The sequence below is a fragment of the Hibiscus syriacus genome, unplaced genomic scaffold (genome assembly GCF_006381635.1).
Source record: "Hibiscus syriacus cultivar Baekdansim isolate YM2019G1 unplaced genomic scaffold, ASM638163v2 tig00014064_pilon, whole genome shotgun sequence".
In the NCBI taxonomy this organism is placed as follows: Eukaryota; Viridiplantae; Streptophyta; class Magnoliopsida; order Malvales; family Malvaceae; genus Hibiscus; species Hibiscus syriacus.
In genome coordinates, this window is record NW_024062313.1 from 110,107 (window position 1) to 136,368 (window position 26,262).

The following is a 26,262-nucleotide window of genomic DNA, read 5'->3' on the forward strand; positions in this document are numbered from 1 at the left end:
TGCAAAAATAAAAAAAATATATAATATTTATAAATTCAATAAAATCTTTTAAAATTTTAAATTTATAATTTAAAATGATTAAAAAATAATATAAATTGAGATATTTTCTTAGAATATTGACAATATATATATATATCTTACAAGTAGAGAACCTAAACTTAAAATCTAAAAAAAACCAACAACTTTTTCCATAAGTTAAAATATATTATTAAATGCATAGATATCCATAAGTTAAGAAGGCAATATTATATCCATTCAAAGGGAACTATGTATATATCATCTGCCCATGCTCATCCGCGTAATCAATATATCCGATCTAGAAACAGAAAAGCGAGCCGATTAACTACCTTCCTCCCATCCAATTCCCGATCGCCACGTGCAAATATCTAGAAGGACACGTCATCATTAGTCTCCCTTTTAATTTACTCAATCTCCCTCTCGCAGAATCATTCTCTCCAACAATCAAAGCGGAAAAATAGTCCATACCCACATTTTTTTTTGTAAAGGAAATTATGGAACATCATCAGACGATCGAGGATGAATCAGAACCGTCCATCGCCCGCCGTATCCAACGGTTGTCGCTTCACCTGACTCCACTTCCGCCTCTCCAACGTTCAACTCAGCTCGACATGCTAACATGCGCCAAGGCCAGTAAGCCGGAGGTCGACGTTACCTCCCTTTCGAGCTACATGAGAGGGAAGCACAGGGAAATTCAAGAGAAAATTTTTGATTTCTTTAACTCCAGGCCGGATTTGCAGACCCCGATCGAGATCTCGATGAAGGAACACAGGGAGCTTTGTTTGAGACAGCTTTTGGGGTTAGCTAGAGAAGCGAATATCAAGCCTTTTAGATATGTTGTTGAAGACCCTGTTAAGTATTTTGCTATTTCCGAGGCCGTTGGAAGCGTTGATATATCACTTGGTATCAAATTTGGTGTCCAATATAGGTAAATATGTTGTTCTTTTTCTGTCTTTCCGTATTAAAATTATAGTCTGGGATTTCTTTTTTCTTTTGGATTTTGGGTATCGAAGTTTTGGATATAAATGCTTGGTGACGTACTGAATGTGATGATGGAACGAAGAGTCTAATGGATGAAAATTCATTGATATAGAAGCATGACTCTAACCATAGTGAGAATATAGTACTTATTTCCTAAAATTTATTTCCTAGAGTTTAACTATGTTTTCATGTTGTCGATGCGATTGGTATCGTGGTGACCTTGAAAACGTTACACTGTCGTGGCCTCAATTTAATATTATGCGTGAGATCTAAACGATTTCTTTAACTTGCATAAATTTTAAAATTTACTATTGATTTTAATCGAAAGTTGATGTTGAAAGCTTTATTATGCAGTCTTTGGGGAGGTTCTGTGCTGAACTTGGGAACCAAAAAGCACCGTGATAAGTATTTTGATGGTGTTGACAATTTGGATTATCTTGGTTGCTTCGCTATGACAGAATTACATCATGGTGAGCCATCTGTTCGTTATATGTACATTTTTTTGCCCTTTGTTTCTTAGATGTATATTGTTGTGCTTCCTTTGGCATTAACCGTTCTGCTGTTCTGCATTGGAGCTAATCATGCATGCAACATGGTGTGAATCGAATCGGCAAATATATTATTGAGAAATTCGAGTTATAGTTCTAATGTTGTTTAGTGCAACTATTTCTCTGCCTCAAGTGGTTTCTTTTTTGTTCATGGTCTGCTAAGGTTGCATACCATACTGAATCTTCGATTTTGTGCTTAAAGGCTCAAATGTTCAGGGTCTGCAGACCGTTGCAACATTTGATCCAGTTACAGATGAATTTGTAATCGACACGCCAAATGATGGGGCCATTAAATGGTGGATCGGCAATGCTGCTGTTCATGGCAAGTTTGCAACTGTTTTTGCTAGGCTGATTTTACCAACTCATGACTCTAAAGGAGTTTCTGATATGGGAGTCCATGCCTTCATTGTGCCAATAAGGGATGTAAAAACTCACCAGACACTACCAGGAATTGAAATAAATGATTGTGGCCACAAAATTGGCCTGAATGGGGTGGATAATGGAGCACTGCGATTCTGTTCAGTCAGAATTCCCCGAGATAATCTTCTTAATCGATTTGGGGATGTCACCAGAGATGGAAAATACACAAGTAGTCTCCCTACAATAAACAACGTTTGCTGCTACTCTTGGTGAACTTGTAGGTGGGAGGGTTGGCCTTGCACATTCTTCGGTCGGTATCCTCAAGATTGCTGTCACTATTGCAGTGCGGTACTCCTTATTACGTCAGCAGTTTGGTCCCTCCCAGACAGCCTGAAGTGAGCATTCTTGATTATCAATCTCAACAGCACAAGCTCATGCCAATTTGGCTTCAACTTATGCATTTCATTTTGCCAGTAAGTATTTGGTGGAGAATATGCAGAGATGAAGAAGACGCATGATGAACAATAGTTGGAGATGTACATGCTCTTTCTGCAGGCCTGAAGTCCTATGTGACATCATATACAGCTAAGTCTTTGAGTACCTGCAGGGAAGCCTGTGGAGGCCATGGGTATGCTGCAGTCAATCGGTTTGGTACCTTGAGGAATGATCATGACATTTTCCAGACATTTGAAGGAGACAATACAGTACTTCTGCAACAGGTATAAGACAAAAACCTTTATATCACAACCTTGCTTGAGAATTTACGATGTTTGCTTTGGTATAAAGAATTAACTATCTAGAAATATTTTAGCGAAACACTAGCTAAAAGGAGCAGGAGTGACCCCTTGTGATAGCTCTGGTTTTTTATTTCATCTTTAATCCAACTCAAGCATTTAGGCGCACTGCCCAACTTAGCTTTTCTTCAAATTCATCAGTTGTGAACTACATGGCAATCAGATTGCCAATCTTTTTCAAATAGTCTGAAAATATATCTGGAAAGAGTGAATTGTGATCCTGTTTCCATCTCAGTTGAGGCTAGATTTAGATTTGCAGCTTGATTTTCATGTCTTCTGCAACCATTAATCAAATTGTTCAAATATGTTTAGTAGTTTTGCTCCCTTAAGTCCTCTCTTGATATATAAGCGCTTTTGTTGTTATCACCTGCATTTTTAAAATGAGTTATAGAACCTTGAATGCTTATGTATTTACATGGACTCTTTCGGTTTGATTAGATTCTTGTCATTTGGATGTTTATTTAAAGCTTTTGGGATTCTGTTGACTTTGTGATTCTGAAGTGTTTCTTCTCCCAGAGGGGATTTAGTTTGGAGCAACTGTCTTCTTTCTTTCTTTCTTTCTTTTTTTTTTTTTACAGAAAACAACAATCTTCTCTTCAGTTTGGTGTGCAAGGGGTTGTTTTCCTTCATTCGAACCTAATATTTAGTGTAGTGTGGTATTAATGAACTTTTTACTGTGATGTAGATAGCTGGCGATTTATTGAAGCAATACAAGACAAATTCCAAGGTGGTGCTCTTTCTGTCACATGGAACTACTTGAGAGAATCTATGAACACATACTTGTCTCAGCCAAATCCTGTAACTGCTCGTTGGGAAAGTACAGATCACTTGAGAGACCCTAAATTCCAGTTGGATGCCTTCCAGGTGGGTGTTTTCGTTGGTATTGTACTCTTTCGTTTTGTAGGTTTAAGCTGTAAGTAACTCACTTCTTTATAATTTTGGTATTCAGTACCGAACCTCAAGACTGCTTCAAAGTGTAGCGGCACGACTTCAAAAGCACACTAAAACTCTTGGCAGCTTTGGTGCTTGGAATAGGTGTCTGAATCACCTTCTCACACTTGCAGAGTCTCATATCGAATCTGTCATACTTGCGAAGTTTATTGAAGCTGTGCAGAAGTACTTCCTGAACTTAGCTACCAAATTCATTCCTTTTCTTTTCTACTTGACACATATATAATTATTTGAGTTTCTTATTGGTCTGATTTAATTTTCAGCTGTCCTGATGCAAGTAGTCAAACTGCTCTAAAACTCTTGTGCGATCTGTATGCCCTGGATCGGATCTGGAAAGACATAGGAACGTACCGCAATGTTGATTATGTTGCACCAAACAAAGCTAAGGTATAGTTTAATCAGAACGTTCTCTTTTGTATTGTTACCATCCCTAGAGAGCTGGAAAGACTATAAACATTTCATGCAGGGTTATGAATCATGTGTCCTAGCATTATGTATATTCTGAGTTATTAATACAAGTATTTTATCCATGCAGGCAATCAACAAGCTGACACAGTACTTGAGTTTCCAGGTGCGAAATATTGCTGGGGACTTAGATGCTTTTGATCTTCCGCCTTATATTCTAAGGGCCCCCATTGCAATGCAGTCAGAAGCTTATTCTCAGTACACCCAGCTTGCGGGGTTCTAATGACTACAAAAAAAAAACAAATTTCCAAGGTTAACTTGGAGCATACAAGTTGATTCCACAATTAGATATATACATATCTATATATATATATATATTTCATTCTTTTTCCAGATTAGATCAAGAACAAAAGGTAAATGCAGTTGTTGAAACCCAGGTTGTTAGCCTTAGGTTTGGAAAGAACAATGTGCTGAAGCTTGAAAACATATTCTTTGTAAATGTATTCTGAACTACTTTTTTTTTTTCTTTGAATAGAGATAGCAACATTTGCTAATTTTAGTTGCAGCCTGTTATTCTTCACACACAGGTAGAATGAAGCAAACAAGACATTTTCACATGTGAATGTGTCGACCCATGCATCATTAATGATTCAACAGTGAAATAACAGAAATGAAAGTTTTCCTCAATAATAATGACTAAAATGAAATTATTATTTTTGAATGACCAAAATGCAAGCGTACTAAAACTTAAGTGGTCATTTGTATATTCACGTAAATATAACGAATAGTGATAGTTGGGAATTAAAAGCTTACCTTTCTTTTATTTATAAAAATTATTGAACCACTTATAAACTCCACGATTCCTAGATCGAAGACGACTGCGTTTAGTGCACTCGAATCTATAACATCTAGATTGTTATAATATAAAATATTAATCAACTAATACCTTTTTATTTGAATTATTTTAAATTCAAATACCAATTTATATAATAAATCTAAAAATTCAGGTTGTAGACTAAAAGTGATGGTGGTGTATTGTAATAAAAGTTTCTTATTGTGGCAGATATTTGATCGGCACATTTACCAGTTATGTTATAAGGCCAAGAAAACATGAGAAAGTAAATTATATAAAGTGGCCAGATACATTAGGCCTCAAACAAAAGCATTTAGCATTTAATTTCAACCTTACACATCCAACATTGGAGCTCTAAACACCAACTACCATGCTAGTAGCCGGCCGCATCTGTGGCCCTTACCTTGGAAAAACCATTGACTGTTAGAGTCCGCTCCCACATGTCTGGCAATGATGCAACTTGTGAGAGTTGCTGGTGCATAAATTATATGTTCGTATATTTCATCAGATAGCACCTGAATAAGCCAATAACAAAAATCTCAGTGTTGGAGCATCAGCACATGTCTGATATTTCAGGCTATGTAATACCAGAAGCCTGGGATACTTTGCTACAATTTCTGCAATTTTTTCTTGCAGTTTCTTAGGGTAAACAGATCCAGTTGGATTAGATGGAGAGCATAGAATCAGAAGTCTCGACTTTTCAGTGATTTTAGACAAGGACCTCTGAATCCAATAGAAAATCATCCGAGAGGAGTGTTGGAAGAATAACAGGTGTTGCATCAGCCAGCCTGGCCATTTTCAGGTAACTCACCCAATATGGAGCAGGAATTATTACCTGAAATAAATTATGCACTCAGAATCAAGCCACCTCTCATAACTCTACTTGCTGGAAGCATGACTTTGAGTACTTAATTAAGGCTCCTAGAAGATAATACAATTGGAAGGAAGATCTAACAACATGAACAGGAAATAACCATTCTACCATGCAGGAAAATATGATATAATTTTTATAAACTTATATTATGTTCTCATTTATAGGTTATTTTAATTCATTTGGTTTTCTATTCTCACTTTCTTGACAAAGCTAGGCTAATACTTGATCAATTTTATTCCGAGCATTTCAAACCCATATGGTACTCTTCTTGCCTAAATTTGTACCCTGGCAACCGGAAGTTAAATATGTATGGTGTAACTGAAACTTTGATACCACAATCAATGAAGAAATTCAGTCTATAACTACACTACAAGGTTGTATATCAAAAATCTCTTATTTGAGACCAGATACTGTAATCAACTCAACAAATAATCATACACACTGCACGCTATTGTAAAAGAAACCGTAGTTTTAACAAAGGTTGAGTTCGGGAACATGAGCTTCCTGGGGTATTTGAATTTGATTAATTATACAAATAGGTGATGGATGCATTAAATATATGAAAAGTAAATAGGTTATAAAGTAGAGAAGGCACCTTAGTTATTCTTAGACGGGCATAGTTTCAGACTCACTTCGATATGCAATCAGAACAATGGTATTTGAATGGAACCTTTTCTTACATATTAAACTCATTCATGAAATTTGTGTCAAATTTTATTCTTGTTTTGAAGAATAATTAATCAATGTTAGTTATTCTTAGACGGGCATAGTTTCAGACTCACTTCGATATGCAATCAAAATGGTATTTGAATGGAACCTTTTCTTACATATTAAAAACTCATTCATGAAATTTGTGTCCAAATTTTATTCTTGTTTTGATAGAATAATTAATCAATGGAAAGGATTCCATATTCCAAAGAATATTCACTAAATTTAAGGGTAAACATGCTATCACTAGAAAGTCCCCAGTTCTAGGAACTTAAGTGATTTGATCAAAGATATAGGAAGGAAGATAAACATGGTGTGGCATTGGGTGAAGAAGGAAATACATCTACAACAAGAAATTCACGACTAGGTCAGGAAGTGGGGAGGATTTCTTAAAGCATATTCCTAGGATGCTCTATGGTATAGATTGTCAAATAGAAAACTATACCTCATCCCGGAGAACAAACAGCAAGAACTGCTTGAAGGATACTCTGTTTAGCACCATTACTGACCACAATTTGATCAGGTGTATAAGAGATTCCATTCTCCTCTGCAACAAATTAAAGGAAACACGTAAAAAGAACTAGAAAACATGATAAATCTTGCCTCATCCTACTCCAAAGGTAAACATGCATCAAATTTACACTTTTTATATCAGAAAAGCACTTGCATTAAATACACTTACCTTTTAGTTTATGACAAATTGCTGTACGAAGTTCCAAAGTACCAGCATTGGGAGTGTACCTTGTGTAACCTTCACGAATAGCATTTATCCCAGCCTTATTTTTCCAGGAACAACAGAAGTAAAATAAATTAAAATACTAGGGCTTCCAGCAGCCAATCGAATAACAGGTACACCAGCTTGTGCAAGAGCAGTTGCGTGATCAGTTATAGCCACTGTTTGAAGGCTTCACAGAGTTAACTCTGGGGCTCAAAGATATCAACTTTCACTTGATCAAAGCTGCTACTATCTGCCTTCGACATTGCATTTATTTTAGATGACTGTTGCGTATTAGTCTCAACCAATCTGCCAAGTACATATAACTAGCAATGAAATTCTCCATATATCTGGTCCTTACACCCCTTCGGGGATAATCAGACTTTGAGACAACTTGTCTGTAATTTTTCTCACAAATGAGAAATGCTTGCACGATATATATATTTTTTATCTTTAAGTTGATAGATATCATTGCTTGTGATAGTTTAAAGTTTTAACTAAATAGGCTCTACAACTTCAATTAATCAGCTTACGGAATGAAGTAACTAAGAATCACGATGTTTCTCTTTACACTTCCATAATACATGAAATCACTTCAACAGCAATTTGTTCGTACATATGTCAACCTACTCTTTTACTCGATATGACTTGCCTCTCGCAGAGAATGAATCTTTATTCATTGCCAGCTGCAACTCAAAAGGATTGACCCATAGTTGACTTGCAAAGGATTTGGACACAGATGACCAAGAAAATATTTATAGTCTTTCTTCAAATGAAGAGAAGGACAGAATACAGAATCTGTTAAATGCGATTACAACCCAAAATTTCTTACCCAATAATCTATAAAAGAAACAGGTGGTGGGGAAATTTTTTTAAAAAAAAAGCCTGAAATTGGATGAAGGAGAGATTTGCAAGAGAAGGGGGGAAAGAAACGGAAAGGGGGCCTTGGAGGCGGAATTTGATCCCAAAAGTTGGGAGGCGAAGCCAACACGGGAAATGCTTGATGAATTATGAAGAGAAAATGTCATTTGGATGAAGATTCAAAAGAAAATTCTGGCCAAGAGGTGGTAGCTGTTGCTTCTCAGCCAAAAAACAAAAGCGAACTAAAATAAATCTATAATAAAAGGAAGACGGAGAGGGTTGGTGGGAGAAAAAGTAATCCCTCAACTGTGTGCACTCAAGCATTCATTTAATATACCAGCAAATATCAAGGCAGTATGCAAGTGACGGTTACGTCCGTTCCCGCCGCCGCTGTTACTGGCGGTGTGGCCCCTCTACTCCCTGTCTGAAAATCTCCGATTGGATTCCTGACTTCTCGCACACTATCGAGAATTTATTAATTTCAGATTTTATTGGTAATTTTTTCACAATTCTGTAAATACTAAATAAAGAAAATATAAGGATTTTAGGAAGTTAGGGAATGCATTAAGATTTTTAAATAAAAAATCATGCAATGGCATTATTTTGTAAAAATAAATTATATAACCTAAATTTTAAAATAGAATAAAGACTTTTAACATATTTTAACTTAAAAATTATTTTTTTAAAATTCTGGAAAATATAAAAAGTATAAAAAAAATTCTTAAGTGTGTGGATATATATATGTGTGTGTACGAGGGGGTTGGTGGGAGAAAATAAATGGTTGTAGGAAGGCGAGGTATAAAGTGGTGTTAATGTTTGAAGGTGGATTTACATGAAGGGCGATTAATGGAGCATAGCTACGACTTTACCTAATTTTTCTCTAGCTGCTTCCTCATCTGCTCCATTGCTCCCTCCTTACTTATTAGTAACCTAAACTGGGATTTTCTTTGTTTCAAAAATATAATATTTGAATTTATTCCAATAAATGGCAATTGCAAATTTGCTAAGCGATGACACAGAGCACATTATATTTTCCAGGAAACAAGAAACAGATTTGTTTTGATATTTTTTAGAATAATGGTTACAATATAAACATTATGTGTATACTATAAATGATTAAATTATCAAAATCCAATCAATTTAAATTCATAACAAAATGATAAAAAATACATGAATTGCTATACCCAAAAAGGAAAATTTATTGTAATATTGTATTCCTTCAAACTAGTTTCCAATATATGTATGCCAAGAGATTATTTTTTTTCTTGGAATGTTTTTAATTCGAATAAGGTCTGTGTTATGGGCCCTTGGAAGAACAAAACCCGGATGCTACACTGTGTAATGTATGTTGTGCATTAATATAAAATACAAGTGATAAGATTGGAAATATGTGGTACAACAATAATAATATGATGATATTTTCACGATCATTTGCTTTAAATATCCGAGGAAGAGAAAGCCAATTTGAATTTTTTTTGTTTAATCATCATCGATAATAATATGAATGTCACACATTTTATATACGTTAATCATATTAATATTAGTGTTTAATGAAAGAGATGGTGATACATAATGATCATCAGTGATTGACCTCGTCTAATACCAGGTGAAAATTCATATGAGCCCAATAAATATTATTTATTATTTATTTATTAGACATGTACTCATATTATAGTAAAAAAAGTAAGCTTTATATATTATAACATAATGACCAAATTTAAGTATTTGATTTTGAAAGATTCGACTCACCGTATCGTGTGATATCTTTGATTGAACAAAATGAAAATAGTACATTGAAAACAAACGAATCATACTCATTTATTTGCATGCAACCGTTCACAAAGCGATGATCGTCTCTTCTACAACATTAACCTAAAACAAGCACACTTATCTAAGTATTTCTCGGTATTTGTTAGCGAAAAAGGAAAGTACAGATCACCAAAGCTAGGAAACACAGGGCAAGCCTGCACTTCACTCTACACACATCAGCAAAACCCTTCAAAGCCCATGGTCATGGTGGTCTTCAAATTCCAGCAAGTGGGGGTGGGGATTGAGCTGAGTCGCCACGTGATTCACCTTGCTCAGTCCACAATCGCCTTGCTCGTTCGTAGCTTCACAATCCCCTCCTGTTCCTGCCACAGGCGACCTCTGATCTCCACCTAAAGTGCCATCTGTCACCGCCGTCACTGAATGAAGATGAGGAAATGGCAAGTAAATGCTATGCACTATAACATTCAAATTCCTTATCATATCAGCCACCTTAATCCCCACATAGTTAATCCTCAGCTGATTTTGAATAGCTCCTCCAGCCGTCGTCACCACCAAACTCTGCCCTCTGTCCAACGTCGGCAGCGTGGTGCCCACAGGAAGTCTCTCCAGATCCGCAACAGTCAAAAACTGGTTTGGCACGATATGGAACCTTACACTGTGGATATAAGAATAGGAACCGGAGAAGATTGACACGTCATCAAGAGCGAAGATCGTGACATTGACGAGAGGAATGAGATCGGGATACTTGATTTTCATAGCGAGTGAGAGAACGGAGAAGCCGTTGTTCCTCAGCCGTAGCATGGCGTCTCGGAGCATGAATCGCATCAGAGCGACGGTTTGTTGCGGCTTAAACTGGCTGTTGGGGATACTACGATCGTGGTGGCCGAAGGGGAAAGAGATTGACGTCATCTGTTCTACGTCACAAGAGAAAGGCGAGAGATGTGAGATGTAGCCCCGAAGGCCGTGGATTATGAGTAGGCCGTTGTTGAACAGATCTGGTTGAGTGATTTCGGCTCCGCTGATGAAGATCTTGTGGACGGTGAAGTTTTTCTGGTTGTTGGCGGTGGAGGTAACGATTAAGCAACGGCCGGGGCTGAGAGTTTCGATTTTGGTACCGAAGGTGAGTTTGCGGAGGTAATCGTTGGTGAAGAGGCCAGGGACCATGTGTTCGCGGAGGAGGGAAGGAGTGGAGCAAGAAATACAAGAACGAACAGAGGAATCGGAGGGAGCAAAAATAGTGTAGGGACCGGACCAAGTAGCGGCGGTGGCGGAGTCGCTGAATAGAGAAGGAGCGGCTGTGGCAAGCTCGTTGAAGCCGAGATGAGAGAGGATGGGTGCGAGGAGTGAAGTTTGAGAGAGGACGGCGTGCTCCGCGTGATCATGAGGTGGTTGAGGTGATGGTGAGATTGTGAAGAAGGGGACTGTTGTGGACGCTAATGGAAGCGGCGGAGGAGGTGAGGTCAAAGGTGGCGAAAGTGGAGTGTGAAAGAGCGAGGAAGATGACGAGATTCAGAGAAAGAATAGCCATTTCAGAGTAAAAATGAGGGATTAATTGATGAGTAAGAGAAAGTGTTTATTTATAAAGTGGGGGGTGGAGGCGCTTGGGATCGCCGTAACTGGAATCCAAGAGCTTGGCACTGACGGTTTTAGGGGTTTGTTACTCGTTTCTGTTATTTTTGGCGGGAATCCAAGAAATGAGAGAAAGCGGTGATCTTTTTGTTATTTTACGCGGTTGTATAGTAATAAAATTTTCAATTACTTAAAATTAAAATAAAAATATTATAGTAGACATTTATCCAATTCAAATATATTTTTTAAAATAAATTAAATCTTATATTCAAAATTTTATATTTGAAACACTATCACAAGAATCCGACCCTAATTAAAAAAGCATAAAAAGGAAATCCTTACCGTACCAACTGGATTAACACTTGTGGGTTTACTCATTTACCATTTTAGCCATCTCATCCAGAATCTTTAATAGATCTGAAAATTGATTTGAAGAAAAATGGAATAAAATTTAAAGTAGATAAAGGAAAATTACAAAAGTGGCAGACCACCCAAATGAACTAATCTTGGGTGCGACTGAATTAATCTACATTAAGATGTGGAGGCTTTGTTGCACCTTCATCGCCACACGGCATTTGACTCTCAACCTCCTGCTCCTGCTTTAATACTACAGCTTGGGAAATACTTGGATCTGCTATATCCTGCCGAAATATGACCGATTGGTGACAAGTTATATGATTCATTTGAATGAATAGTTTAGGGATTGGGATTTAACGACCTTGATAAGAGGGAACGACGTAGGGGAGGACATGAAGGCGGAGAGGAGCTCGGCGGAAGTGTAGTTGTGGTGCCAAGGTGGAAGACCATCGTTGCTTGAGGTGGTGACTTGGAAGTCACTCATGTTTGTTTCATGTGCCATCGAACAATACTGGGTTGTTGTTGGGTTTTGTGATTGTCCATTGCTTGGCAACCAACCCATCACCTCATTCCCAAAAGAGCTTGGCATCCCTTCTTGTGCATCCAAGTACATCTGCATTTTATAGAAATTGATACTATTTCGTACATCGACAGCGAAAACAATAGACTTCACAAACATGATTTTAATGATGTAATGTATCCTATATAAGAACCTCAAATCCTATATAAAGACCCTAAATCTCAAACCTCAACCGTTACCTAAACCCCAAACCCTATATATAAAAATCATACAGGGAGCTCAAACCCTAAACACTGTAAAAGGACCCAAAACCCCAAGCATTATATAAAGATCTTGAACCTCAAACCATAAATCTTGTAGAAGGATATAAACCCTAAACCCTATATAACGACCATACATCTCAACCTCAAACATTGTGAAGGGCACGAACACAAATCTTAAAACTTGTATAAGGACCCAAACCCAAACCATACAGAAAGACCTTAAACCTCAAATCTCAAACCTCATAAAGGACCTAAATCCCAAACCTTAAAACTTATACAGGACCCCAATCCCTAAACCTAATATAAAAATCATAAACTACAAACCCTAAACTCTATATAAGGACCACAACCCCTATATAAAGACCCTAAGCCATAACACTATATAAGAACACTAAACACAAACCTTAATCTTAAATAATACTCATACTAATAATAAATTTTACTTGTAGAACAATTTTTTACAAGATAGTAAATCTTTTAGAAATAAATCTAAAAACACATTAGTCAATTACCAGTACATTGGATCGGTCAATGAAAGAGGATATGATTAGTCATGAGATAATTCTGCAACACCAATAATTCACAACCCTACTTAATAAATGAAGCTGAAAAAGCTATGGTTAACTTAATCAATTAATGAAGTATAGATATGGACCTTTCTCTGAGTAATACGTGTTAATGTCTGTTCAAGGTTCTTCTCCAATGATTCAAACTCGGCCATGGACGTGAGTGTTAAGGGCTCCGGCTCATACACCCTTAATTCTTCTTCTGCCAGCTGAATCTGTTGTTGTAAATCACTGATTTCGCGTTGGAACTCCCGAGTACAATGCAACTTAAAAACTCAGGTTTAGAATTTCCCAAAACAAAATACCATTAAGCTTGGCTTTGTATTGAAATTTTGTACCTCAACATTTGAGTTAATGCTGGTGGTACAAGGGGTAGAACTGCATGGAAACACTGATTTCAATTAGAGATGTCAATTGTCACACCCCAAAAGATCTGGTTCATGCAAAATATCTAAGGGTCGATTCGGTTTGATTTTTAATAAAATATGAATTGAATTGTGTTATGCGAATTTTAACTGTTTAAAAATTTTCAAACTCTATATTCAAAAAATCAAACTTTAAATTTAAATCGAGTGTTAGCACACAAGTTTTAATTTATAAAATATAATAATATTATTTTTAGGAGTTTGTTTAATAAAATGTGTATCGTAACAAATTCAAAATGAATTTGATTTAGATTTTTTTTTCTTTTTCTCTTTTTGGTTTAAATTCCGATATTCGATCTAGTGATTGACTATTCTAGATCAAGTTTTGTAGAGGCTCATTATGAGATGACCCTCCCAACTTTGTTCTATTACAAACACCAAGATTCGAAGTGCCTCATCCCACTAGGTCATCTAGTTGTTAGTATTTTTTTGTTTTTAATTCAGTTTAAATTAAACTCTACATAAAAAAAATTAAACTTTAAGCTTAAATCGAGTGCAAGCACACAAGTTTTAATTTATAAAAAATAATAATATTATTTTTATGAGTTTATTTAATTAAATGTGTCTAGTAACAAATTCAGAATGAATTTGATTTAGATCATTTTTTTTTCTTTTTGTCTTTTTTGGTTTTAAATCTAATATTCAATCTAGTGATCAACTGTTCATATCAAGTTTTATAGAGACTCATTATAGGACGACCCTCCCAACTCAATTTGTTCCATTGCAAACGTCAATATTCGAACTCCTAACATTACTTAAGAGATCTAGTGCCTATCCCACTAGGCCAACTAGTTGTTTGTATTTTTTTTATTCAGTTTGAATTGAAACAAACATGTTTCATAGGGAAAAACTGGAATCAAATCGTGAATATGTATATCTAGACCGAGCCGAAACCAAAATACAAAAATAAAAAACTCAAGTCGAATTAAATCTCATAGTTCGATTCGGATCAATTTATAGATTTTCTTAAGATCGTTGCTCAACCCTAAATACCTTGCAAGTTGAAGAGCAAAATCATTTTCAGCTTGGAGTTTCTTCAGGGTGCTTAGCAAAAACTGAAACAAAAAAAGGGACAAGCATCTTATAATATAATATATCCACTGTACACATATTTCTCATTCATTAAAGGTCAAGTTACCTCTTTATTCCGCACCAAGCTGCAACCAAAACAGAAAATACTAATAAATATGTTCAACATCTGCAATATCTTCCAGTTTGCATCTCGAAAAATGATAATCATTCGAATCGAATTGCATACCTTCCTCGATCTCGATCCGGCATGTTTATGTATCGGCTAAGCACATCTTCAATTCTGCAAGGAGACGGTAAAACAAAGTTACAAACACGATCATGAACACGAACACGAACATAAACATGAACAGGAAAGAGAGGGCACCTTTTCTTGCCTGAAAAATGGCTGACACGACCAGATGGCGAGAACATGATGAGAGCAATTTCGATGTCACAAAGGATCGACAGCTCATAAGCTTTCTTGATCAGTCCATTCCTACGTTTGGAGAAGGTGACTTGTCGATTCGTATCGTTCTCTATCCTTTTAATCTGAAGTTTAACACGACCCATGGTGTTTAATTTTTCCCCCAAATTCAAGGGGAATGACAAAAACACAAAAGAGGGTGACGAGATTTGAGCACTATAACGTTAATGTTTTCATACAGTAAATTGTAGCCTTTGCTTTGATATGTTAAGTTTCAAAGGTTGATTCTTTTTTCTTTTTGAAGAGGTCAAAACGGAGTTGGCGCAAAGAAAGGGCCGTTGGGGTTAATTTCAAAAGATTACAGTCACAGTCTTACCTTGAAGAGTGGAAGAGTTTGTTTTCGAGATATTTAGCAGACGAAACTAAATCCCACATTTCATATCCATTAGACATAATGACACAATTACCCCTAATATTTACATAAATGGTAACCTTGCTCCTTAATTTTTGGGGAGCATTTTATTCTAACGTTTTAACTTTTCGTCAAAACAATATTTATTGGATAGAAACCGTTAGTTAACTAATAGTTAATATATGTTGTTGACATCACGTTTTTACATGTATTCAATTACTGATGAGAATTCTTATTTTTTAAGTTATGTGTCTTTGGACTTTTCAAAAAAAAATAACGGAATGATGTAATTTATTTGATTACTTGATTATATCTTATCTATAATTTTAACTTTTTATGATGAAAAAGTTTTTTAAAAAATCTCATATCCACTTAAGTGTTATTGCGACAATAAATTCGACATTTTAATAAATAAATTTTGAAACTCCACAAACTATAAATTTTGAGGATATAGTCTTATTTTAGCCATCAAATTGGAAAAAAGAAAGCTTCATTGTTATCCATATCCAACGAATAGAATTTCCCTCCAAAGTTGGCTCCTTTCTTTTTCCTATCCAAACTCTCTAATTGAAAAAACTGCTTTCCAATCCAAGGAAAAATGGCAACCTCTGCTTTAGCCATTGCAACTGCAAATCCCCTGACCCATCATTTATCCAACTCTAAATACTCTTCACCGCCATTCTTTTACTGTTCTTGTTCTTCTTCGTTGCCAGTGCCACCTCCGAATGAAGCCAAACTCTCTTTGAACTCAAAACCTGCTGCCAGGCAATGTGTTTTCAGTGTGGGTGCTGGGCTATTAGCAGCTTCAGTTCTTGCTTTCTCGCCATTGAATGCTGACGCCACCAGGATTGAGTACTTCGCTACTGTAGGGGAACCTCAGTGCGAGCTCAACTACGCTAAATCTGGTCTTGGTTACTGTGATGTTATTGTGGGGTCTGGTGAGGAAGCTCCGCGTGGAGAGCTTGTCAATGTAAGATCATTTCTTGAATTTGAGTTGGGTTCCTTTTGGTTTTGCTTTAAATTGTTTTGAATATCCTCAAAACTTGAATTTTGTTTGGTTGAGGAATTTGCTTAATTTTACATAATTTTCTTTGCTTTTATTTCATTTCTTTACATAACGTACTATGAACTATCTATAAGCTTCGCAATACAAAAGAGTAGAAACCTGCCATGGCAAGTTTTTGAACACCCAAATGTGTAAATATCAATATATATGCAGTGAGATAAGCATGATTTTATATTCGGAGTGCAACTTAGGAAATTATAATATAAATTTAGAGGGCACGAAATTATATCATCAATATAAAATATGAAAATATGTAAAATTTTAAAAATTTTAGGGGTGCAACCGAATCCTTAGTATCTCTCGGTCCATTATGCATATATGTATGTAATATGAATGCATTCCATGATTCATATTGTCATGATAGATTGCAGAATATGTAAATAACATTAGTTACATCAGATTGATTGAAGTAGGATTATTTTCTTTAATTTCTTCTTTGCATAGATTCACTACACTGCAAGATTTGCTGATGGAACTGTCTTTGACAGTAGCTATAAACGTGCTAGACCTCTTACGATGCGAATTGGTCTTCGCAAGGTACAATTTCCCTGTAGATGCATTTACTGCTGTTTTATTGTCAAATCTTTTCTTCTGAATTAAAATTGGTCTTGGCTAGTTGAGCTTCTTCTGCTTGTCCTTGGGCTGATAAATCTTTTTCTGTAATGGAAAACTAAGCTTATAGATCATAGATTCGCATCCTTATTAGTCATTGAACTTGTATCGATTCAAAGAACATGGAAAAAGACATGGAAGTTTATCGTTACAATTAGGGACAATTACAAGATCTTATGTTAGGAGGCAAATTATTAAAATTTTAATAGAGGATAAATTTATAAAATTCTAGGGACGAAAAACGATTATCAATATAAAATACAATGAAAATAGTTAAAATATATAATATTTTAAAATTTTTAGGGGTAGACTATTCCCAACAGTCTCCTTTCGGTCCATCCGTGGTTACAACTGCATATGGGTCATTCATGGTCACTATTCCAATCTTTCTAAACTGAAGGTAAATCACCCTAAACTCTCCATAGATGCATTTTAGAGTTCCAGAAAAATAGTGGTACTGCAAAACTAGTAGCTTTTCATCAGCTACATTGAAAAGCTTGGTTGGCATACTGCATAGTGCCTACCTTGCTTTCTCCCTCTTGAAAATGATATCGCTCTCCGTGGGAGGAATAATAATCAAAGAGAACAATGAAGATTTCCCCGTGTTTCCTTTGTTCCGATTTCATTTATCCATGTTAATGTAAGTTCATATCATGCCTTCATTTCAGGTCATTAAAGGATTGGACCAGGGAATTTTAGGGGGTGAAGGAGTCCCTCCTATGTTTGTTGGTAATAATCTGAAGACAATGACGAGTCTGCAAATTACTTGTACTGTCTTTATTTTCTCTCATCATATTGTTTTAGAGGAATTGTTATGGTGTTGATTTCGATACAGGTGGAAAACGCAAGCTTCAGATTCCACCAAACTTGGCATACGGACCAGAACCGGCGGGATGCTTTTCCGGTGAGTTCCCTGGTGCAACTGGAAGTTAGCATTCTAGACCTCTCATTGCATCTGTATCAGGCTAAATAATTGTTCTTGCAAAAGCTCTCCCTCTAATTGCAAGTATAAATGAACGTTAAGTGAGACAGACATTGTGGTTACAATTACCTTATCCCCCGACTCCATGATGTTCTTTATACAGGTGACTGCAACATACCTGCCAATGCAACTTTGCTATATGATATTAATTTTGTTGGCATCTACTCTGGAAATGCAAAGTGATGATTCGAACAAATCGGAAAACAAAAAGAAATGCAAAGAGATCAAAGTGAGTCTCCATTTATTTTTTAAACATAAAATGAGTTTACTATATATGTGCTCAAAGATATAGTTATAAGCGTGCGCGTGTCGACGTGTGCGCGTACGTGTTTTGTGTTTAATGAAGTTGAAGGGTGTTTCAGGTGATGGAATGAACTAGTAAGCTCCCTCCAATCTAAATGATCATCCAAATAGTTTGATGTGTAAGCAAGCAAGCTCCTAAAGACTTGAGCTCCATGCTACCTTGTTATTCTCTTTGGAGCTTGGTCTTTGTTTTTATTTATTTATATATATACCAGTCTTTGAAACATGCGCTTGTGAAGATAAAGTATGTAACATAATCCATGAAACACAAACATTTTCGTTAACGGAGTACTTACATATCATATAATATCATTTATAAGCACTTCAACATTAATAAAAATTAATAAATAAAATTATTTTTCTTTCAATATTTTGATTATTAAACTGCCATAGTTAAAAATATACTTAATGCGTTCTGTTATTACGAACACCGGTTAGCTTTGTGAGATGAATGATGAGTGGCAGGACTTAATGATCAGTATTATGATGTTAGTGAGTTTATTGTCGTTTTATGTTTATATCTATTGTTATAACTCCATATTTTCCCATCTATGCTCGTGTGCATACGCTAACCTAAAACACACGCACATATGTGAAAAGGAGGTGACATTTTGCATCTAATTCTTCATAATCGTCATAGTGTGCCAAACTTTTTGTATGTTTTGTATCACTCCCCATCTCTTTACTGACTTCCGTGCATTGTGCAATTTACGTGCTCATTGCATAGGAACTGCTGATCTTCCTTCAATCTGAAATGAAATGTACACCAAATTGTCAATTTTCATATATATGGAGGCATCAAATGACTTTTGAAAGACCCCCTTCCTCTTTGACCTGTTTTTTCATTTCTGATATGACATGTGCCGTTTATTTGTCCATGATGTTTGATAAGATAGGATCGTGCCACTCATAAAATGTGGACTTGGGAACTCCAAGTCCCAGATTTTGTTCGATGCCTCTGGATGAAGAAAATGCAGAGCAGATGCCTTTTGAAGGAATTATTCAGGGAAGAAGCAAGCAAGGTGTTTCTATGAAAAGCATGGCTGCTAAATGCAATGTAACACTGGCTGGAAAGGAAGGATTGCAAATAAAAGACTGATTAAAATAAATTATCACGATATAAAGAATAACTAGTATAAGTTTAAATTTTAAATATGACACACAAGGAAGAGTTTAATTATTATGAGTTTTAAAATAATTTATCATGATATAAAGAAGAACTAGTATAAGTTTAAATTTTAAATTAGAAAGAAGGGTAAAAAGTTATTGTGAAAAAAAACATATTTAAAATAAATAATGTATATATCTTTTCTTTGTTGAAGTTAACATTTATATGATTGATAAAAAATTATCAAATTAATATTTTATTAACTTATATACTAAAATGTGAAGATAAATTATACTCTTATCACACTAGCGTAAAATTATTTAGAGAAATCAAAAATTTAATTTAATTAATAATTTTACGCTAAAATCCTCGGCGTTTGATCGAGATTCTCAGGTGCAATTTCTAGGGAGGATTCTAGGTGTGTGAGTAGGGTACGTGCGTGTTTAAAAATATATATCCCTAATTTGCTCACTCATCTAGCTCTATATGTCTATTTTGATTATTTAAGTATCTTTTTAAATAATTCGTAACGTTATATTTTATTTCTATTTTGATCACATATCATTAGGTTTGACTGGACTTAATGGAAATATTGATGTATCATTGTATAAACACAATTTTAGTTTTTATATTTTTTTAGTGAATATTAAAATAATGTATATAATTTTGTTAATGTCAATAATATTACTTTTTAAAAAATGCAAATAAAAATTTATTGAACAGAAAAATGAATTACAACAAAATATTTTCCACCAATCAAATGCCGGAAAATAAATATTTTTTAGAAAATCAATTACAGTGAAACATACCCTAAAAATGGTAGAGTTGCTAGTTCCTGAAAACCATATATGATGATAAGCAAACCCTGTGTAGATGATAAACTAAAGTAGAATAATACAACCTCAACCCACACTTCAGAAAAAGAAAATTGATAAATTCTTGCTCCTTGGAACCATTAGTATGATCATTATAGCTACAACAATTCCAATTTCTCACAAACCAAAATTTCCAAGTTTTCATCTGCCTAATCTAAACGACTAGTTCTATTCATTATGAATATGGTGGATGACCATAGTACACCATTCCCGGTGGTTGAAGAGGCCGGAAACTAGGAGGCATAGGTGGTTGCTGAGTTACCGGCAGCTGTTGCTGCTGCGTCAAGGGTGTTGTTTGCTGACCTGATGGTATTGGCTGCTGCTGAGTTATTGGCAATGGTTGTGCAGTCAAAGATAACATAGGACTAACCATGTAGGGAGATGGTGGTGGTGGTCCAGGCGGCAATGGTGGCATACAACCATAAGTACCATACGGGGTTAGTGTCTGCCCAGATGACTGCAAAAATTGTTGTGTGGCTATGTTAGGAAGCATGTGATATTGAGGTTGAGAGGAAGTGGTTTGGCTTTGCATGGCTGGCTGAGGCACAAGAACGGATTGATAAGAATGGCTCATTGGAGCACATAACGGTTGTGCTGGCATAAGAGCATTAGAATCTGCAACTGCCAGCGACTTCTCTGATTTTGAAATTGCATCAGTGACGGAATTGAGGGAGTTCGACTGTGTTGATGCCTTTATTAGACCAACATTTTTGGCTTCTTCAGCTGCAAATGTAGAGAGAACAGAATGCATGATCATCTGAGAGGAGCTAGAAGCCGCAAGCTTGTCTGCAACCTCAGCTGCAATGGCTGCTGCAGTCCGCTTTGGTGTTTCTCCAGCTTTTCCATTGCCATCAATTGATAGGATTGTTGTAGCAGATGAGGTTGACACATAATCTTCATCACTAAGATGCTTCCGCATGTTAAAGGCTTCATCCGCCTGTGCTTGTGCTACCTATCGTTCAAAAGCGTAGAAAACCTACTTTTAGCACATTAGCATACTCAGGATAGCCTTTGTGATTAGCAGCAACTAAAATTGGCTTACACCCAGAAAAGCTGGACCAAAATTTTGGCATATCAACTCCCAAATGCAACTATAGCAAATAGCTTACTCATCTAAAAGAGTTCAGTCACTAGTATCCTATAAGCACAGCTCCCAATTCCTAAACTTCATATAAACTAGCAGTAAAAAGTAGCAGGTGCTATACATTTCAAAAGATTCCAATCATAGATAAACAGCATTTTACCTATACACTCAACCAAATGTGATGCGTACTTTCCCAACACATTACAATAATCAATACTGGTCCAAGCAAATAAAAATGTTCTATGCAAGCATCTACTCCTAACTTCAGTTTCGGTTTTCGTCCAAGACTTAACGTGCTTCCTAGTTCCAGTTTTGACATAAGTTTCAACTAGTTCTTATAGGCCAAAGGTGTAGCATCTGAACACCAGAACCAAACATCATCATCCAGAAATAGATAAGAAATCAGTATTTGTCAGGAGATCTTAAGAAATAAAGAATTCAATGAGATTGATTACATGCCATCTTTCACGTTACATAAGGAAATCAGTAAAATAAAGGAATACATAATAAAATTATCAGAATATATACCTGCCTCTGTGTGCGAACATTCTCTAACTCAGATTCCTGCAAGAAATTCATAAAGAAAGCTACCGCTTGATGATCTGATCATTACTGCAAGTAGAAACATTAACATAAGAAGTCATGAAATAACTAGGTACCTGTTCGTGAAGAGCTTCTTTTAACTGTGTTACAAGTGCTGCTCTATTAGCTTCAACTGACTTGAGTTTCTCAATGCACTCTTTCAGGAGATTTTCTTCATCTTCTAGTTCTTTGGACAAGGCTTCACGTTTTTTATCCTTCGCTGCAACACGAAGAAAATTTTGGATGATAAAACCTTTAAGAATCTCATCATGCTCTTTAAGCATCCCATACAAGGAAAAAATAATCAAGAGCACTACTAAAGTCAATGCAGAAGAGATTACCAATTGAACAGGCAATATCCACATCTTTTTCCATCTTCCTCACACGATGAACTGCTGATTTGCACTTGCTCATCTCTTCATCTTCATTTGGCTGTTCACTGTGTATCAAATGAAATGCTGAAACTATTTTTTCAACCGTTCCCCCAATCGATAACTTCTGGTGTGACAAGTAACAAGATAACAGTGGGAATTGGTTTTATCATATTGGAAAGGAAGAAAAGTAAAGTCAGTTGAAACAGACTACACAGCTGAAATAGTAGCCTTTGTAATCAAAACAAGATGAAACTTAATATTACAACGAAAACAAAAGTGCAACCATTCTAACCGTTTTAATGGATCTCGAGTCCCGTTTCACAATTCTAACAGATGCAGAGCGCGAACGTTTTTTGCTTAATTCCAATGGTGGAGGCACTTCTTCACCAAGCATCACATCCTTTAGACTTCGTGCTCGGGACCCAAAGACTCTTCGTTCTTCCCATATACCTACCTAACAATTTGTATTGAAAATGCAAAACTATACAGCTTAAAGCACTGTTAATAAGAAATAACATGATATTGTAGCATAATTGACTCCATGCCCAACATACAAGTACAACGAGCCATAATTTTGGGCATTTTCGGATGTATCTCACAGCAGAGCATAATCCAAGTTAACATAAATAAACCAAAGCCAGATGAAAGCATTCAGTTATTTGAACATATTAAAAAGCGTTAAATTATAAATATTATGAAATAATACACTGTGAGACAAACACCATATAACTCAACCAATAACAAAAGCATTCAGTTAGTAGACATATTAAAATGCCAATGGATAAATTATAAATATTATGAAAAAATAACAAATGAGACAAACACTATATATCTCAACCAAAAGTATCACAGTCATTTTAAAAATATAAACTAGTTTTTCAGATGACACAAGATGAATAGCCATGACACTTGTATTCCTTCAAAGAAAACTTACCAATCTAGAAACCACATTCTTCCCACGATCATCACCATTCTCAAGAAGGTCCTTCAAGGCTGAAGGAAGGACTTTCCAGAACTCATTAACAAATTCATTTCCTTTGCGTTTGCTGTTCTGTAGAATATCATTGGCAAGGTACAAGAGAGGGACTTTCTGAGCCATCTGTGAGCTGTGAAACTGTTTATCCCATGTTGCAACAACTGATTCTGCCTTGCTTTGGTGAAATATACACCAGTGAGACAATGCTATTCAGGATAGGTCAAGGTAACGTACCATATGAAATACTAGATCAATGCAATAGCACAATAATGCCACCAAAAGAAGATTAGATAACTGAAATCAAATTTTGCAGTTAAACAGTTGAAGTTACATCAAACTCACAATCCTCGCTTATGGAAACTACAAGTCTACAAGGTAAAAACAAGAAACTTTTTGTGTACGATGAACATCTCGCACAGTTCAAACTCAAAGAAACCCAAGTTCAACAATGATTTCACTTCATGAAATTTCAAATTGCTTGTTCCCCCTGATTTGTGAGTCTACTAGTTAATGTAATCTTATTTTGTCCTAGCATTGCTGTTTATGAATACCTTAACAAAACGAAAGTAAACCTATTAAAGATCTACAAGATTGAGCGCCTTATAAGATCTGCTTCATCCAAATGCAGCAATTTTCTTCAAAACATCAATTTTGATCGTATTAACAGTTCCTACTATCAAACAGTGCACTATGAATCATTAAAAAAAGTGCTAGGAAAATATACATAAATTCGGTTAGCATGAAAAATAACACAAGCAAACTCAAATATACATAAGATTAGCTCTACTAAACAAAAAACTAATCACACATTCGGAATAAAATCCTTTTTTAAAAGAGAAATGCATCAAAGAAGAATATTCAAAGCATTACAAGCAAGCATAGAACATAGAACTCGTAACATTTTAGTTCTCTTATCCTCTGCTAATATAAACAAACTTAAATCAGCTAATTAATAAAAATTTTGGAGGAAAAAAAGAAAGAACAAAAAGGATACTTTCAATACACTGCTGAGTACTGTTGAGCTTGGAGAGCTTATCTGCGAGTATCTGTTCGCTAAATATACTATTCATCCCACACCAACCAAAAACCCTAAACAATGCCCAAAGCCCCGATTTTTAAAACAATTTTAGGGGGGTGGCCCTCTAAAATGAAATCTAGAGACGAAACAATTAAAACCCTAATAATTACCCAAACTGAAGTAGACTGGGATCTTTAAACCCAGAAGCGGAAAAGTAACAAAAAGTGGATTCGACTGGGAAAACAAAGGATGGAATTTCCAAATTAGATGAGATGCATAGAATGAAAGGATTCGTACTGCGAGAAGAATCAATGGCCTGCATGTCACATAAACCCTAAAACAGGAAGATGACTTAGAACGACGAGACGAGGAAATAGATAATTTAGAACGACGACACGACAAATTAAATCAGGAGCGCGTAAAAGGTACAAGAAATACACAAATTATAGAAAGAAACCCTAAACCACAAATTACAGAGAGAAACCCTAAAAAAGATATTTTATTTTCTCAAAGAAAATAACCAAAAAAAAAAGGTTTCGAACGGGAAATCAAGGCGTTTTAAAGAGAGAACAAACGGAGGTTTTAGGGTTCTTAAATTTTAAAATTTAGGTAAAATACGCTCTAAGTAATTATGATTTAGAAATAAGTGAGTTGTTTTTCCAAAACGGAGAAATTATATATTTCATCACTCAATTATCTCCCGCTCCTATTTTAGTCATTAAACTTTAAAAAATTTCAATTTAAAAACTAAACTTTAAAATTACTTCTGTTTTAGTCACTTTAATTTATTTTATTAATATATTTCTATGATGAGACATTTATTATTATTATTTTATTAACATATAAGATTATAATAAAAATAAATAAATTAAAAACCCTAAATCCTATGCCCAAATTGTTAACCCAAAAAATTCATCTCAAATCCTAAAAAACTCTTCTAATGTTTTAATAATTATGATTTGCACTGATTTTAAAAGTATATCTGTATGTTTTTATTTATGCACTGTTGGGACACACTGAGTCTCTAGCTCACTTTTCAAACTGTTTTACCATCTTTCAGATACTCTTGGATAGGCACTTCGTATCAGACACTTGGAGGATTGACACATTTAGTAAAAATATTTTTGTTATAATATTTCTATCTTCCGAACTGCTTTTAATTATGGTGAGATGTTTCTTATTTTTGAAGTACTTATCTTTTAATGATGCTTACTGCTTTTGCTACTGATATTTGATTTATTGTGCTTCGGATTTATTACATGTTTTATTTTACATGGTCGCTTTTAGTTTCATACTTACGAGTTGGATTTTTATCGTTATTTATTATACTTTTATTTATCGTTATTATTATACTTTTATAAATGTAATATGATTTAAATTATCGAATAACGTTTTTGGAAAATGTCTTTAAGAATCTTTAGTGTAATCCGATAGACTTAATCGAAACACATAGGCTGGGTCTAGGGAGTTACAGTCATTTCGTTCAATATGTAAATATATTAAATCACACATGAAAAATAAAGATCCATTGTGTTGAAAATTGAATTCATCAAAAGTGATCATTAAGGACAAGCTAATAACTAACCTATTATAGAATTTCTAGTTGAAAATAATTTTTTTCCATTAAATTACTTGAATATGATCTTTCTATGGAATTTATTAATAGATGATCCAGACGGTAAATAAAATTTCCAACATTATAGATACTAAATGGGAGCTTGGGTAGTTCTACTTGTTTTTCGAGAAAGAAATGGAAGCTAGAGTACTTTCTGACGCATTCTTTGAATTGCAGAGTACCAAATCAAACATGAAAAATCATTTGAGGATTAGTCATTCACATAAATGCATTTCTCAATTTATAGGTTACAACCTAAGCTAGAAACGAGTTGTTGAAAAG

General features: G+C 35.2%; 2 protein-coding genes and 4 pseudogenes across 2 annotated transcripts; 2 read left to right on the top strand and 4 right to left on the bottom strand.

Moving 5' to 3' along the window:
* Window positions 1-497: 497 nt before the first annotated feature.
* On the top strand, window positions 498-4,356 carry LOC120206833 (annotated as a pseudogene).
* Window positions 4,357-5,312: 956 nt separating this feature from the next.
* Window positions 5,313-7,887, bottom strand: LOC120206789 (annotated as a pseudogene).
* Window positions 7,888-10,066: 2,179 nt separating this feature from the next.
* LOC120206791 lies at window positions 10,067-11,366 on the bottom strand (annotated as a pseudogene).
* Window positions 11,367-11,928: 562 nt separating this feature from the next.
* Window positions 11,929-15,119, bottom strand: LOC120206792 (annotated as a pseudogene).
* Window positions 15,120-15,875: 756 nt separating this feature from the next.
* On the top strand, window positions 15,876-18,244 carry LOC120206837 (photosynthetic NDH subunit of lumenal location 4, chloroplastic-like). The gene is made up of 5 exons (XM_039206411.1): window positions 15,876-16,355; window positions 16,896-16,988; window positions 17,732-17,792; window positions 17,899-17,967; window positions 18,149-18,244. The coding sequence occupies exons 1-5, from the start codon at window positions 15,984-15,986 to the stop codon at window positions 18,226-18,228; spliced, it is 675 nt and encodes a 224-aa protein (XP_039062342.1). The 5' UTR covers window positions 15,876-15,983; the 3' UTR covers window positions 18,229-18,244.
* A 2,171-nt stretch (window positions 18,245-20,415) lies between these two features.
* Window positions 20,416-24,847, bottom strand: LOC120206838 (regulation of nuclear pre-mRNA domain-containing protein 2-like). Its single transcript, XM_039206412.1, has 7 exons — window positions 24,342-24,847; window positions 23,306-23,553; window positions 22,664-22,825; window positions 22,339-22,495; window positions 22,075-22,217; window positions 21,944-21,979; window positions 20,416-21,283 (listed from the first exon to the last, which is right to left on the bottom strand). The coding sequence occupies exons 1-7, from the start codon at window positions 24,415-24,417 to the stop codon at window positions 20,507-20,509; spliced, it is 1,599 nt and encodes a 532-aa protein (XP_039062343.1). The 5' UTR covers window positions 24,418-24,847; the 3' UTR covers window positions 20,416-20,506.
* Between the last annotated feature and the right edge of the window lie 1,415 nt (window positions 24,848-26,262).

What these genes read in the sequence shown, in the direction of transcription:
- LOC120206837 (XM_039206411.1), top strand. Translation starts at nt 15,984, where the DNA reads ATGGCAACCTCTGCTTTAGCCATTGCAACTGCAAATCCCCTGACCCAT. An exon ending in AGTCCCTCCTATGTTTGTTG is followed by an intron (nt 17,793 to 17,898) that starts GTAATAATCTGA and finishes ATTTCGATACAG; the next exon opens with GTGGAAAACGCAAGCTTCAG. An exon ending in ACCGGCGGGATGCTTTTCCG is followed by an intron (nt 17,968 to 18,148) that starts GTGAGTTCCCTG and finishes TTCTTTATACAG; the next exon opens with GTGACTGCAACATACCTGCC.
- LOC120206838 (XM_039206412.1), bottom strand. Translation starts at nt 24,417, where the DNA reads ATGAATAGTATATTTAGCGAACAGATACTCGCAGATAAGCTCTCCAAG. An exon ending in GGATATTGCCTGTTCAATTG is followed by an intron (nt 22,218 to 22,338) that starts GTAATCTCTTCT and finishes TTCGTGTTGCAG; the next exon opens with CGAAGGATAAAAAACGTGAA. An exon ending in ATGTTCGCACACAGAGGCAG is followed by an intron (nt 21,284 to 21,943) that starts GTATATATTCTG and finishes TTTGAACGATAG; the next exon opens with GTAGCACAAGCACAGGCGGA.